Source organism: Equus quagga, chromosome 13, assembly GCF_021613505.1.
Source record: "Equus quagga isolate Etosha38 chromosome 13, UCLA_HA_Equagga_1.0, whole genome shotgun sequence".
Taxonomy (NCBI): domain Eukaryota; kingdom Metazoa; phylum Chordata; class Mammalia; order Perissodactyla; family Equidae; genus Equus; species Equus quagga.
The window spans coordinates 24,270,853-24,287,539 of record NC_060279.1 but is presented as its reverse complement, the minus strand read 5'-3'; the positions used below and the strand labels follow the sequence as shown (position 1 = coordinate 24,287,539).

Below are 16,687 nucleotides of genomic sequence, written 5' to 3'. Positions count from 1 at the left end.
CTATGCAAAACAGTATGGAAGTTCCTCAAGAAATTACAGATATACACACACACACACAATGGAATACGATTCAGCCTTTAAAAAGAAGGAAATCTTTCCTTTTGTGACAGTATGGATGAACCTGGAGGGCTTTAGGTGAAATAAAGTAAGCCAGACAGAGAAACACATAGACTGCATGCTATCATTTATATGTGGAATCCAAAAAAAAAAAAATCAGACTCATAGAAACAGAAAGTAGAAAAGTAGTTGCCAGGGACTGGGAGGAGGGGGAAATAGGGAGAGGTTGGTAAAAGGATACAAACTTTCAGTTGTAATATGAATAAGGTCTAAGCATCTAATGTAACTATAGTTGGTGATACAGTATTCTGTAATTGAAGTTTGCTAAGAGAGTATAACTTAAATGCTCTCACCAAAAAAATGAAAAGGTAAATCTGAGAGGTGATGGAAATGTTCATTAACTCTATGTTGGGAATCTTTTCACAAGGCATGGATATATCAAATCATCATGTTGTACACTTTAAATATTTTATGATTTTGTCAATTACATACCTCTATTATGCTGAGGAAAAATATTGGCATATGGCTAGATGGCCGGATCAGTGAAATAGCACAGGAAAAAATTGCATATGGGTTTGATTTATGATAAAGGCGTGACTTCAAATCAGTAAGGGAAAATTGGCTTATTTAAGAAATATCATTGGGGCCAGCCTGGTGGCACAGTGGGTAAGTTCACACGTTCCACCTCAGTGGCAAGGGGTTTGCTGGTTCGGATCCCAGGTGCAGACATGGCACCGCTTGGCAAGCCACACTGTGGTAGGCGTCCCACATATAAAGTAGAGGAAGATGGGCACGGATGTTGTTAGCTCAGGGCCAGTCTTCCTCAGCAAAAAGAGGAGGATTGGCAGCAGATGTTAGCTCTGGGCTAACCTTCCTCCAAAAAAGAGAAAGAAAGAAAGAAAGAAATAGCATTGATACAACTAGCTATCTGGGGAAAAAAAAAAGCTGGATCCATACTTCAATCTTATATTAGGATAGATTCCAAATGGATCAAATATTTAAGTGCAAAGAAATGAAGCCATACAAGTATTGCAAGAAATCATTGGGAGATTTTTAAAATTTTAATCATAGCGGGAGGAGAAGGCGTTTTTTAAAAACCCAAAGCCGTGAAATAAAAATTAATAAATTATATCAAATACATATGTAGCATGAGCCCAAAGACCTAGCAGTCCTACTCCTACATATATTCTCTGGAGAAACTCATGTGCTTTTACTCCAGTATACCTGTGCAGGAATGTTCATGGCAGTGTTGGTCATAATAGTCAAAAATGGAAAGAGCCCACGTATCAATCAACAATAGAACAGATAAATAAATTATAGTATAGGTGTGTAGTAAAGAATTTAACCTTGACCAAAGAGAGAGAGAGCCCTTGCTCTTGACTTCCCAAGGTAATCTCAAAGCCCTTGGAATGTCATACCTGATAGCGTCTTTGTTTGCTTGGGGGCCTTGGATCATGTTATCTAGGGTGAGGCTGGCCCCACGAGATAGTCTAACAATGTGATTTAGGGTGGGGGTTTTGGGTCACTCAGTATCAGCTGAACCCCCAGGGGGGCTAGAGATTGAGATCAGCCATGTATGTAGTCAGTCATGCCCATGTGACACAGCCCTAATAAAAACTCTGGGTACGAAGGCTTGGATGAGCTTCCCTGGATAGCAATACTCTATGCATATTGTTACACATCATCTGTCCTGGGACCCCCAAATTTGCAGTTGATGTCAGAAGTGAAAGTGGTCTTGGGAACCCTGGAATATCTTTACAATGAAATACATTGCAGTCATAAAAAATATTAAGGAGTTCTTTGCTCACTGATTAGGAATGGCCCTCAAGTTATATACACAAAGAATGGTGTGTGGAATATGTTACCATTTATGGAAACAGTGGTGGTGGACAGAAGAATGTATGTACTTATTAGCCTGTAAATGCATACAAATATGTTTGTGAAGATACCCAAGAAATTTGTAAGATTTGTTATTGCCTTAGGGAAAAATTAGGTGGTTGACAGGAGTGGAAAGGAGACTTTTTACCTTTTAAATTTTGAACCCTGTGAATATAATCACTACTGAAAAATAAATAAATTTAAATACAGAAAGTCTATGTATCTCTATTTTGTTGAAGCAATTATTAACATGTTTTTTGTCTTGTTTTGTTTTTAGGACAAAAGATGAAACATCAAGAAAAAGAAAGAGAAGAAAAAAAGGAGGGAACGGCCACATGCTGTCACCTTTCCAAGGTGCTGTGGACTTCAGTTTAAAGAGTTTATTTATGGTCCTTGTAGTAGCTGGTTTGCATTTTCGTCGGTCTGTCAAGGTCACAGTTACAGTGTCTAATATGTTAAGGAAAAAATTGTGTATATACTTTTGCTTGTTGGTTAAATACGAGGTACATATAACTTTAAAATTTAGATTTATGTTATCTTCTCTTAAATATCTCTATCAAGATTAGTAGAACAGACCCACCTACTTCAAAACATCAAAAAATGCCAATTGGATTCTTTTTACCTCTGTACCCTGAGAGAGATGACATTCAGCACACAGTTGCCTGCTTTCAAATTTTATTTTTTAAAAATACATGGTAACATAGTTTTATATAATATTATTAGAGTCATTTAGTATAATTAACATACAAGATTTTGAGTCCTTAGAAAAGGAATCTCTTGAAAGTAAAAAATGTCCTATGATTCTCAAAGTAAATATGATCAAAATGACGAAACTGGTTTTCCTCTTGTCTTCTATCTTGTATGGAATAGTTAATACACTAGTTACTCTTCCAAATCAGGTGCTTACAATACATTCAGAAATTATTTTAATGTGCTAAACATGATGTCCAAACTTGAATACTTCATATCTGTATTTGTGCCTACTTTTCTTTTCCTTTTTTTTTTTAAGATTGGCCCTGAGCTGACAACTGTTGCCAATCTTTTTTTTCCTTCTTCTTCTTCTCCCCAAAACTCCCCAGAACATAGTTGTACATTCTAGTTGTAGATCCTTCTGTTGTGCTATGTGGGATGCCACCTCAGCATGGCTTGATGAGCAGTGCCATGTCTGCACCCAGGATCTGAACCAGTGAAACTCCAGGCCACCAAAGCGGGGCTCACAGACTTAACCCCTGGGCCACGAGGCTGGTTTCCCTACATTTCTTTTTGTATTTGTTCACACTTTTCTATGGAACCCCTACAGCTTCAAGAAGGCAGAAACTTCTAGAAAAGAAACATTTTGTGAACATCAGGTTCATGGTGGAGCATTTGGCGAAAAATTTTCTTAGAGGCCACAATCTAATGTCTAATGCAAGCATTCTGTCATAAATTTTTTCATTAGGATGGGGCACTCCATGATATAGTTGACAGGCTGAAATTTGCTACCCAGTTGACCAACTATTACAAAGATTTGGATAATTACAAATGACTTGTCTTCCTTTAAAATCTCCAGCACCTAACAATCTCACAGAATATCAGGGATAAAGCAGTGGATGTCATCTCAGAAAATAAAAAATAAAGCTTTTAATCTCTCAGTGCTTAGTAGCGATAAAATGAAAACCTGCCTCTCCTCCAGTCTTCCTCATTTCTGTAAATTTACAACCCAAGCATGATCTAGAGGTCATTCTGGATTCTTCTTTCTCTCTCTCCACTCCCTTACCATTACCGCCCCACACACATTCAATTAGTGACAGTTACTATAGGTTTGCTCTCTTGAAAGACCTTCCTTCCTTCTTAGCCTAAAGACTAAAATGCCAATCTTCTGATTTCCAGCCTCCTTTGCAGCCAGGAATGGCCATTTGGCATGATTTTGGCCAGTGGTATGAAGGCAAAAATCTCTAAAATGCTTATAATGTTAAAAACATAATTCTTGTAAAATAGATCGGGGGCATACGCCAAAGTTTTATTTAGCTCATTAATGAGGGAACCAGCAGGATGACAAAGCTGGTTTAAAAGATAATACTAAAGACTTGGGTTTTTTTTATAGTGATTGTGAGGTGGGGTGGAAAAAAGGAATGCTGAGATAAGATTGCTAAGTTAGATATAAAACTGGTTAAAGTCCTATAGGTCAATAAAATGAGGGTCTTCAAGGTTATCCTTTCTACTGGACGGAAAAGAAAATCATTGCACTTCATCCATTTTCTTTAAGGTAGCTTCTAGCTGTATAGAGTAATAGGTTATGTAGATGTGTAAGCTCTAATCCATAGTAAATACCGTATCAAACAAAGTCACAGTTCCTAGAGAGTTAGACGACTGCTAGGCAGCCTTCTTAAACAGTGCTGTAGTGTGACATTAAAAGGTCGCGCAGTCATCATCTTACTAACTTTGTTTCCAAGTTTTGAATGTTCTTCTTAATGACTGGATTAGTGAACATTCTGAACTTTGCTCAGGGTTTACTCTGAACTTTACTCAGCTTCTGCCCATCCCCAGCTTTAGTCTGGGCAGTCTGCAGGGGCAGGATCTCGTCCCCTTTCCTGTTGCACAAGACCAGGCTCGCCGCGTACCAGGGCAAAGCATCCTCTCACCCTCTGCCCAGCTGAGGTTGGGTCTGGCAGTCCAGGCAGCAGAGTTAACAGCAAGATGGCAACAAATACTACTGGGTAATGTTAGCTATGCTGAAGAATAAATATGCTTGTATAGTAAATGTCACACTGTAATGTTTTCTCGGTTCCTGAAAAAAAGACCTGTAATACAGTAAGAGTAAATAAAATTAAAATTCTAAAAAGGAGTAGGAAGGATAAAAAGACAATAGCAATTATCACTTAATATGTCCAAAGTATTATATCCCATTATAAACTATTGTTCTTCATTAAAATGTGTGGTCAATTGTGTAATCCAGGATACTTCTGTCAAATATATCTCAATAAAAATTAAAAAATAGATAATATATGGTTAAACAAATAAAAGAATTTAAAAAAAGATAACTCTAAAATTTCACCTGGTAATTGGCATTGGATTTTAATTTTGTGGGATTAGAAACTCACTAATAAGTTTCACCCCTCACAAAATTTATGCAAAACTATTATTAAATGTTTGATTGATCTGAAATAATTTCAGGTTGCAAGTTAATGAACATTCTAACATTCAAAATAAGTATCCAAAATTTGCAAATCCAGGAAATTTACTATCAGTTATTTCCATTGCCATTCATTTCATTCTTTATAAATCCTTATTTGTGGGATTTTTTTCTATAGATAGAGTAACCTAACTCTTATCATTTAAAATTTAGATTTGCATAGTTGCACTTTGTTTTTCTCCCATTTTTCAAGCCACAGGAAATGGAGTTGCTGAAATAAAGCTAGTGTATATAAGACATTTGTTTAATATGATGATAAAATTTGATGATTAACACTATTATTAAAATTTTAATAACTATATATTGTGAGTTTGAAGTAAAGCTCCAGTGTTAATTTAACTTATTTTTCAAGGTTTAATGTGCTCTCTTCTTAACAAAATGATGTCTAAAGTTTCTGTTTTCACTTGAATCATCAAGAAAAGCATAAGTATATACAATACAGCAAGTAGCGAATTTATTCTAATCAATTTTAATTTTTGTCTGCAGAGGGGCTGAAACCAGGCTAAACTCATTGATTTCTGAAACTCAGTCCTTTGGTGTAAGGTGGCCAAACGAGAATGCAGAGCCCAGCACGGTGAAAGCTACAGTGGAGGAGCTTGGGGACGGCACGTCTTTCACACCACGTCTAGACTCCTGACACCAATCTTCACGTCCCCTGTAACCACACAATAAAAAGTTGGGAAATCACATTGTGTTTATGAAGATCCACGTCCAACACCGGAGAGCCTGACGACAAGCCAGTTGTGGCCATTTTAGGATGCTTACCCTGTTTGCAAATATTCTGTAGGGAAGGAGGAGATTGAGCCTACTTCTCTTAAATGTATGCCTAATAATTGCAACTAAAATACTTACACCAAAGTCCTACACAAAGCAGAAGACTTACAGATGGCATGAAAAAGCTAAAGCCTTAACCAGGTACTTCTTACTTAGATCTTCTTCCCAAGTTTCATGTTTCTGTTTTTTACTAATGTCCCCTTCTTTCAACAAGTGTTATCAGTTTTTATAATCTCAGTGTTTGTTCTGGAGCCTGATGTAATGTTCTTTTACTCTTGTTACTCCAGGTACACTGATTATAAGTTTCCAACCAAAAGCTTTCATCTCTAAAGATGATCACTTTGTTTTATAAAATAAGAAAGGAGAAAGCAGTTCCCCAGTCAGCCCTTCCTGTTGCCTCTAATTGTTTTACGCATCGTTGGGCCTTTTGCTCGCTTGGGTTTGTGAGGGAATGTGTGTCCAATCTAACCATGTCCTTGATAGTTGCCTTTAAAAGAAGCTCCTACTAGAAGTGAATGATGGCGACAGGGCTAGGTTTATTGTTTTGAACTGGAAGTTGAAGTACTATTATTTTCTTATTCAGGCAAAACTAAAAGACTGAAATTAATCTTGAATAGGGGCCGGCCCCATGGCCCGGTGGTTAAGTTTGGTGCTCTCTTCTTCTGTGGCCCAGATTCAGCTCCTGGGTGCAGACCTACACCACTTGTCAGCAGCCGTGCTGTGGTGGTGACCCACGTACAAAATAGAGGAAGATCAGCACAGATGTTAGCTCAGAGACAATCTTCCTCACCAAAAAGTAAATTAAAATTAAAAAATAAATGAATAATCTTGAATGCTGTTTTGTGCTGAAGTTAGAGTTTAAGATGTTATTCATATCACCGTAATGTGGTGGTGTTACTGAATGCCATTCCTTGAAGGGTTTTTTCCCTTCAAAGTAAAATTATAATAGGATTGTAGTTAAATTAAATTAAGCATCTTTATCTTTGATTATAAAGAGATTTAGCACAACTGTACATTATTTTTCCTCCTATATTGTGTTGGACTCCTAGTATTTGTGTATCAAGAAAGCATTTCCTTATATTTGAATGATAACATTTTTAAAACATACCAGCAGAGGACATAGGTTTTTTGCTTTTTGGTATTTTTTTTTTCATTTTTGATTTACTGAAGAAATAAAGGCATTTTAGTTTACAAATGGACTGTTTTCTTTTTTCCAGGAAAACTAAAATTCACAATTATGGGATAACCATGGTCTCTTCAAGAGGACAAAATAAAATATAGGCATTAGACATTAAAGTTATTCCAAAATTTTGTTTTAATTTGCGGATTAACTAAAACAGTGAGCATGCTCTCTGGAGGAGAGCATAACAGCAGTGGCAGGACTAGATGGAGGTCTGAAGCAGTGCAGCCCTTCTCTGCTTTCCTTCCTAACTTCAAGCCTCTTTACCCAGATGCATAGTGTTTATAATGGGCCACATTATTGTTTAAAACCTCACTTTTGAGAACTATAACGCTTTACAGGATAAAAATTAAATTTACCGAAAGAATCATGTAAAAAAATTTGAGAAAGGCAAGAGATAGTTTTAATGGAGAGAATATAAAAGAGACTTTTAAATATGTTCTAGTAGAAAAAACTGTGGACTGCAATCAGGAGACCTGAGTCCTCATGCTGATTTGTCCCCACGAAGCTGTTTTCCTCATCAGCAGAGGCTGATGTACCAGGAAGCTGATGATGCTTAAGCCTCAAGGCCCTGCCAAGGCCTGAGGAGGGTCCCTAGCACTATGCTTGCATGGTTTTATGCTTTCGTTGCACTAAGGTACAGGGACAGAGGTCTTACTACAATATAAACGTGTCCCAGGGTGCCTGGCACTGGAAGTTAAGTGAGTATCAGAGAAGAAACAAGGTTTGAAATGTATGGAGCCAGGGGCTGGCCCATGGCCAACTGGTTAAGTTGGCATGCTCCGCTTCAGTGGCCCGGGATTTCGCCAGTTCAGATCCTGGGTGCAGACATGGGACCGCTCATCAGGTCACGCTCAGGCAGCGTCCCACATAGCACAACCAGAGGCACTCACAACTAGAATATACAACCATGTACTGGGGGGCTTTGGGGAGAAGAAGAAGAAAAAAAAGAAGATTGGCAACAGTTGTTAGCTCAGGTGCCAATCTTAAAAAAAAAAAAAAAATGTATGGAGCCAGAGAATAGTCTGTGGAAAATGTCAAATAATCAGATATGCAAAATTATTAGCAGAGGATTCTGTTTTCATCAATAGCTATCAAAATAAAGATTCTCTCCACAAACTTGATAGAGTTGAAAATGCACCATGTACAAAATGCTCCATACTTGTTTGTTTATGGGAATCATACAAAATAGAATTTATCAGAATCCCTTTTTTTGTAGGGCAAGAACTTACAGCAGTGCTAGAGCTCGTGTATCTGTGTGTGAAGACAAATTTGTTTATTTTGCATCCTATCATTTGAAAAAACAAATTTTGATCAACCATGATAGAGGAAAGACTGAATTGTCTTTCAATTCTCTCTGCACAAAAAAATATATTACAAAATCATTATACAATGAAGTGAAAAAGAATTGCAGCCTCCCCCCAACAAAAGTACAAAAAATAATATAGAGATATGTCAAGCAGTTAATAAAAATAGAACGTTATGTTTCTGGATTTTTTAATATTTGTGCTATTTGCCAAGTTATAAAATTTGTAATTTGTGATTTCTGTTATCATTCTAAACAAATATTCACACATGTAGTACCTACTTTTGTATTCATTTTCTTAGTGGGACCTCCAAATTGTGTAAGCTTTAGGCCCCACAAAACCTAGCTCTGCCCGTCTTCATTGAACAGTGGAGGGATTAAGTTATACCCAGGAATTAAAATGGGATGGGAAGTCATGAAAATGATTTAATTCCTGAAATCATCATTAATACAGACAGTCCTATCATGTTTGGGTGAAATATCTGTAAAACCAGCAAACTTTTCTCTTAATTTTGCCTTTCTGCTGTGGTAACTCCACGGGGTTGTTATGCTGACAGTGTCTTTTCTATGCCTCACCAAAGACCTTCTCCAAAGAGGGGGACAATGAGGGAGAAAACCCTGTCCTTCCACATGTGAAAGTCATTTTAGCCCTCCAAACTAGCTGTTTTACTCCTTTAAGCTTTAGTTTCTTCATCTGAAAAGTAATACTTGAAACTTCTCCCTGAGATCTAAAATATCTGAGTAGAATTTCTAATGTTCCTGGGTGCAAATGCCTGGCTTTAAAGTAAAGAGATAAAACTCAAGTTGATAATATTTCCTTGTTAGCACAGATAAAGTTTGATGGTGACATTGATTAAAATACAAAATTAAACTACTATATTTCCCAACTAATGGGGCACAATATTCCTGTATAAACAAAGAAAGCTCTGGACAGTTCTGTTGTCCTGGGCTTTTCTCGTTTTTCTTTTTTGGCAATTGCTAACCAGGAAAGTGGAAACCAACATAGGGAGGGGAGAGAGACTGTCTGGAACGTGGGTGTAAAATGCGTTTGGGGTTGTGGAGATACATGGACGGGGAGCCACTTATACTCTCAACCCCTCTGAATCCCAGAATGTTTACATTTATGCCATGAACTGGGCAACTGGCGTATTCCATAAATTGAGGATTTTAGATTTTCATTCTCATTTTCTAAATTGAGAGTGCTATAAATACATTATGGAGGTGGTCATTTTAAAAAGCCATCCCATAGGGGTCGGCTCCGTGGCCGAGTGGTTAAGTTCGCCCACTCCGCTGTGGCGGCCCAGGGTTCAGATCCTGGGTGCTGACATGGCACCACTTGTCAGGCCACGTTGAGGCGGCGTCCCACATCCCACAACTAGAAGGACCTGCAACTAAGATATACAACTATGTACATGGGGGGTTTGGGGAGATAAAGCAGAAAAAAAAAAAAAAAAGATTGGCAACAGTTGTTAGCCCAGGTGCCAATAAAAAAAAAAAAGCCATCCCATAGATTAGATTTTAAAATGCTTTGTAGGAAATTAGCAGAGCACTATTCTTGTCACTGATAAGATTTGTTGATATCATCATCTCCATTTTATAACTGAAGAAACAAATTCATAATGGTTATGAGTTCAGGCTGCGTGAGGCATCAGAACTAGCAATATGGGAAATGAAAACCCAGAGCACCTTTACTACTATCTGGCGCTCCTCTCTCTTCTTAAACGGAATTCACAAGTTTCTAATAGATGGAGAGAGTGAAACCTGTAAGAGGAGGAGGGTGGACCAGGTGGAGTCTCTTACACTTACTCTCTCTCTCTCTCCTCTCTCTCTCTTTCTCTGGTTTTGTGATCTGGGCTTTGAAGGCAGCAGTTCCTGGATCACAATGGCTCCTACAACAGTCCAGCCCCACTGGGCTTTGAGGGGACTAGCGTTTTTAGGGTCCTATTTATTGGCCAGTGCTGACTGAACATTAGAGTCATCTGGGAAACTTAAAAAAAAAAAATCCTCCCCAACAGGCCATACCTGAAACCAATTAAACCAGAATGTCTGCAGCAGGACCCAGGTGTCAGTATATTTGAGAGCTCTCAGGTGATTTCAATGTGCAGCCAAAGTTGAGAACAACTTGCTCTAGGTCAGTGCTTCTCAAACTTTAAATATTATTCATCTAGGGAGCTTGTTAAATGCAGACTCTTATTTAGTAGGTCTTTGGATGGGGCTCAAGATTCTGTATTTCTAGCAAGCTCTCAGATGATGTCCTTGATGGTCATCCGACGATTGCACTTCGAGTAGCAAGAATCTAGACTACAGCAATGATTCCCAAGTCATCAAACCACCAGGGAAACTTGGAATAAACAGAGATACCAGTGCCCCACTCCAACCTGTTAAAACCAACTTACTCTGTTGGGTTTAATTTTTGGGTTTTATGGACCCATTGAGATGAACAAGAATCACCACCAACAAATTCCAAGTAGTCCAAGAAGCCTGAGGATGGATGATATATGTGGCCCGGCTGCTTCTTAAGATGTTTCAAGCCTGTTTACCCTGCACAGCCACAACATCTAAGAAAGAGCACATACTTCTCCGTAGCTGAGTATGATCTGCAACCCGGCCCACCTTCTGAACTTGGGAAACCTGAGTTATGTGACTTTGGCCATTACTCTTGACCTTTCTATTCTTCAGTTTCCTTCTCTTTCTACCTGCCCCACCCCCACCCCAGCCCTTTGCCTCTCATGAAGGTACTGTGAGGATTAATGGCACAGGGCAAGGAGAAGGGGTGAGGGTAGAGGGGAGAAGGAGAAGGAGAATTGAAGGACAAATTGTATGGTGAACTCTGTGCTAGTGCCAAGAACGAGAGCACCAAAGGGCCAGGAACTCGACTGCTTTCCAGGGAGGCACAGTAGGAACAATTCGCCTGGGACAGAGCAGAGGAGCTCCTTGTCTTTGAGCTCTGACACCTCCCCTCACACTCAGTGCCCCTCATGCTCAGGCACTCCTCCCCCATGATTCCCCAAGGACCAAAGTGACCTTTGTCACAGTCCTTCCAGGCTCCCTTTCATCTGATTTACTCTGTGGAGGTGAATGCCTCCCAGCCTGCCCCAGCCATTTGCATTTGATGTATGTACATTAATAGCACAAAATCGAACTACACAATGGAGCAGAAGGACCTCTGTAAGGTGTTCATTCTTCCATCTTCCTGTAAAGTCAGCCCCAGAGATACAAGAAGAAAATAGCCAGAAAGTGATGTGTCATGGAGACAAATCTCAAGTACAAGTGGAACACCCAAGCACTGAAGGCACGCTGGGTAAAAATAGCTCCTTCCATTTGCCTAGCTCTTTGAAGTTTAAAAAAGCAAGTTTATATCAAAGTAGAGGAGAGGAAATCCTCTAAGGGAAGTTTAGCGGATTAAATAGTATCCTTCCGAATTCATGTCTGCTTGAAACCTCAGAATGTGACCTTATTTAGAAATAGTGTCTTTGCAGACATAATTAGCTCAGGATGGAGATGAGATCATACTAGATTAGGGTGGCCCCTAAATCCAATGGCCCGTGTCCTTATAAGAAGAGGAGAGGACACACAGAGACTCAGAGGAGAAGGCAACGTGAAGATAGAAACAAGATTGGAGTGACTCATCTACAAGCCAAGTCATCTACAAGCCAAGGAATGCCAAAGGTTGCTGTCAATCACCAGAGCTGGGAGGAGGCAAGGAAGTATTCTCCCCTAGAGATTTCAGAAGGAGCACAGCCCTGCCAACACCTTGATTTTGAACTTCTGGGCTCCAGAAAGTTCTGATACTTTGTAACAGCAGCCACAGAAACTAATACAGGAAGGAAAGATGTCAAATATGGAACAACCAAGCTGGAAGACTGCAAATGTCACCTTCTTGACAAGGCCTTTCCAAGTCACTGTTCTAGTTAGTTATTGCTGTGCAAAAGACCAACCCAAGGGGCTGGCCCAGTGGCACAGCGGTTAAGTTCGCACATTCTGCTTCAGCAGCCTGGGTTCGCCGGTTTGGATCCCAGGTATGGATCTATGCACCTCTTGGCACGCCATGCTGTGGCAGGCATCCCACATTAAAGTGGAGGAAGATGGGTACCGATGTTAGCTTAGGGCCAGTCTTCCTCAGCAAAAAAGAGGAGGATTGGCAGCAGATATTTCTTATCTCCCATACTTCTGTGGGTTGACTGGACTCGGTTGGGTAGTTCTCACCTGGGGTCTTTCCTGTGGCTGCTGTCAGATATCGATTGGGGCTGTAGTCATCTGAAGGCACGAGTGCTCCCTAATAGGCCTGGCAGATGTGGCTGGCTGTCAGCTGGGAGTTCATCTGGGGCTGACAACCAACATGCACCGTCTCCATGAGACTTGAGCTTTTCACAGTCTGGTGGCTGAGTTCCGAGAGAGAGAGAGAGAGAGAGAGAGAGAGAGAGAGAGATAGAGTTGCCAGAGCAAGCATTCCAGGGAGAAGCTACCAGCCTGGTCATGACTGTTACCGAACCTGAAGTGAGTTCGCTCACCTGTTGCGCAGCTAGCCAATCTCTGACACCGGGGGTGGTGGAAGAAAGTAGGAACTTTATTTTTGCACAGCGCTGAGCAAGGAGAGAGGGCAGCTAACGCTGAAATCCCAAACTCCCCAAAAAGCTAAAAGGAAGGGTTTTTATTTGGGCTTTTAGGTAGGGGAGGGGGAGCATACAGCCTTGCTGGTCGGAGCTTTCCCACCAGCCTATCTTTGGCCTTGAGACACTAGCAGAGAGGAGGGAGCTCATGACCTTGCTGGTCAGCAGCTTTCCCACTAGCCCGTATCTCTTTGCGGGAGGAGATAGTCCAGGTGCTTGTCCTTGATGGTGTCTGTCTCCATGGAGGATAGTGGATTCAGGAGCCAGGAAGCCAGAGAGTAAGCAGGGAATGAGTGTTTTGGTTTTAACCCATATATGCTGGGTTTAATGTGGGGAAACTGATACCAGGGTCGATATCATGACCTCCCTTTGGAAGTTTGAGGATGTCACTTTTGCTTTGTCCTGTTGCCTACTTCCAAGGGGAGGGAAATTAGACTCCATTTCTTGATGGGTTGTGACAAGGTCACATTGTAAAAGAGCGTGCAGGATGGGTGATGGGGTTGTGAGCACCTTTGGACAATACAATCTGTCATAGAGCCCTAGCAAAAAATTTCCACTCTCCGCCCTGCTGCTTCCGCTGCCCTTTTCCTGCTTTATTTTTTAAATCTCTGAGAGTACATAGCAAATAGTAAGCACTCAAGATGCCTACGACTACTCAAATATGTTTACGTTGAATGAATCATCAACGAATTAATAGCATCTCAGGTGCTGTAACAGGCGCAGGGACAGTGCACCCAGCAGAGTGCTTTGCCCCATTAGGGTAAATGTGCTATGGGTTAACAAACTTAAAAATGCATAGGAAATAAAAGCCACCCCACTGTCTAGGGAATCACTGTTGACAGCTTAGAATATAACTTTACCACAAGCCACCATTTCAGACATTATACAGCCCTAAACCAGTGTTCATTTGAAGAACTGGGTCTTTTTTACTTTAGCTGAGAGCCAATGACTGATCTGTCATACGGTGGCAGCACCACTGGGAAAAATGGCCTGAACCCTGCCAAGGCCACAAAGCAGGGTGTTTGAGGACCAGGGTCTATGGCATCAAAAGAAGCCCGTGGTCAGGTTGAGGTACCCCCCTCAGCCCAATTCTCTTAGCCCCAACGGACTTGGGATGAGTTTCAGGACGTAAAGCACCTCTCTGCCCCTTCTATTTCCTCGCCCTCCTCTTAATGGACCTTGGTCATGGCCTTTGGAAGACCTACAGCCAGCCAGGTGTTCCCGTTGGACTCTGCTTTTGTATGTTTAAGTAGAAAAGCTTTTCCCATTCTGTGCTCAAATACATATTACCTTTATTCATAACTTACTTTATGGTTTAATTTGTAATGTTTAGATCAGTAATCCATTTGGACTTATTTTGATACATACTGAAAGATAACAAAAAATTTTTCCCAAATGTTTACCCAATTGTCCTGACACTATTTATTTAATAATCTATCCTTTCCCCATTGATTTAAGATGTCTTCTTAATCTTATACTAAATTTTATGTATGTTTGGATCTGTTTGGAGGTTTTGAAGCAAGGAATGACGTCTATGTTTTAGAAAGATTACTGATTGTAAGAGATAGAAACAGAATACTTGCTGCCAGAGCCACATCAGACGTCGATCTGAGGAACACAAGGTGTGGGCTGGTGTGAGGATTTTCTCTCGGGGTGGGCAGTGGTGCTGGAGTGGAGGAGCAGTCTCCACTCATGGAGAAAGCTCATGGAGAAAAGCTCAAAGTGGTCTGTGGACTTCTGGGGTCTGAAACCCTTCCAGGGGGTCTGAGAGATCAAAGTTATTTTCATAACAATACTAAGATGCTATTTTCCTTTTTCACCGTGTTAATATGTGCACTGATGGTATGAAAGCAATGGTGAGTTTTTACTCACCAGCAATTTTCTGCTGATACCCTAGCATGAATCAAGGCAGGGACATCAGACTGTACTAACAACCGTCATTTTACTCTTCCCTGCCACGCACGTGCGGTAAAACGAAACAAAGAAACAAAGAAACAGAAAAGGAAACAAAAGCAGTTTCAAGAAGAATGCTCTTGAGGAGGCAGTAAAAAATACTAATCTTATTAAATCTCGATCCTTGTATATACATCTTTTTAACATTCTGTGTGACAAAACAGAAAATGCACATAAAGCACTCTTGTGTGCCGAAGTACAGTTTTCTCAAAGAAAAGCACCATGTTTGAGCTGCAAGCTCAGATAGCTGCTTTTTTTCACGGAACACCATTTTTACTTGGAGGAGGGACTGACAAATGCGAGGATCCAGACTTGAGTATTTGGCACATGTTTTCTCTAAAATGAATGAAGTGAGCTTGTCACTCCAAGGAAGTCATCTGACTGTATTTGTTGTCCATGATAAAATTCGATCTCTCAAGGAAAAATCCAAATTTTGGAAAACTTGTATCCACTAGTCATTTTCCTTCTTTTTCTTACATCATGAGTTTAATAGTTTCCCCAAACTTAACGACTTTTCTGATGAGATTAGTAGTGATATTAATGAATAGGAATTCTTTATATCGTATCGTTAAACGAGTTAACTTTTGGAAAATCTGCATAATTCACAGAGCAATATTTTTCAGATAACCAATGCATGATGTTACAAAATCATTCATGGGTGAAAGAGTCATTTAAAGTGCAGGATAAACTAATGGATTTTAGTGTAATGGAGCATGAAAATCATTGATATGATTTCAGATTCCACACTGCAACTCTTTTTTGGTCTCTGAATTGTAGACAATTTATGTTTTTTTTTTTTATTTTTTGCATTGTTTTTTTTTTTAATTTAATAGACAGTTTATTTTTTTAAATTGTGGTAAGATATACGTAACAGGAAATTTACCATTTTGGTCATTTTCAAGTGTACAGTTGAGTGACTAAGTCTATTCACATTGTTGTGCAACCATCACCGCTATCCATCTCCAGAACTTTGTCATCGTCTCAGGCTGAAACTCTGTGTCCATTAAACAAAACTCCCCATTCCCCTCTCCCCCAAGGATCTGAAAAATCTTTTAAAACACTTTTCTCTTTTCTAACTACACATCTGTGTGAGGCTGGATTTTCTTCAGATACTTCAGTTAAGACAACTTATCACAATAGATGGAATGCAGAAGCTGATGTAAGAAGTCATACATATTAGTTTCCTATTACTGTGTAACGAATCCTCGCAACCATAGCAGCTTAAAACAATAGCCATTTATCATCACTTTCCACCGGTCAGGAGTCTGGGTCCAGAGGGCCTTTCCAGGGTCTTTGCTCAGGTCTCACAAGGCTAAAGTCAAGATATCAGCCAGGGGAGCAATTTCATCTGAGGCTCAGGGGTCCTCATCCAAGCACACTGGTTGGATGGTCACTGGCAGAATTCAGTGCCTTGGAGTTGTAGCATCAAAGTCCCTACTTTCTGGCTACCTGTTGGCCAGGACTGCTTTCAGCGACCAGAAGCCAGCCACCAGTCCTCGCCACATGACAACGTGGGTCCTTGGCTGTCACAACATTGCGGCCTACTTCTCCAAAGCCAGCAGGAAAATCTCACTCCAGTCTGCTATGATGGAGTCCTGTATAACGTAATGCAATCGCGGGAGTGACTATATAGTCAGCTTCGCCGGATTCTTTTAGCTAGAAGCAAGTCACGTGTTCTCCTTCCCTCCCTCAACTCCTTAGAGGTCCCCTTAGGGCGTGTCCATCACTCCAGTCATTAAAGAGATGTGCCAAAATGT

The 16,687-nt window shown here is 40.2% G+C and overlaps 1 protein-coding gene across 1 annotated transcript in view; it reads left to right on the top strand.

The window, feature by feature from the left end:
• The window catches only part of LOC124250756 (putative uncharacterized protein encoded by LINC00467), a 37,264-nt gene extending 30,230 nt beyond the window's left edge, over nt 1-7,034 (top strand). The window contains exons 4-5 of the mRNA XM_046682928.1: nt 2,213-2,289; nt 5,594-7,034. Coding sequence (XP_046538884.1) covers nt 2,213-2,289; nt 5,594-5,602 — 86 coding nt within the window. The 3' untranslated portion in view covers nt 5,603-7,034. The remainder of the gene's footprint in view (nt 1-2,212; nt 2,290-5,593) is intronic.
• The last annotated feature ends 9,653 nt before the right edge of the window (nt 7,035-16,687 follow it).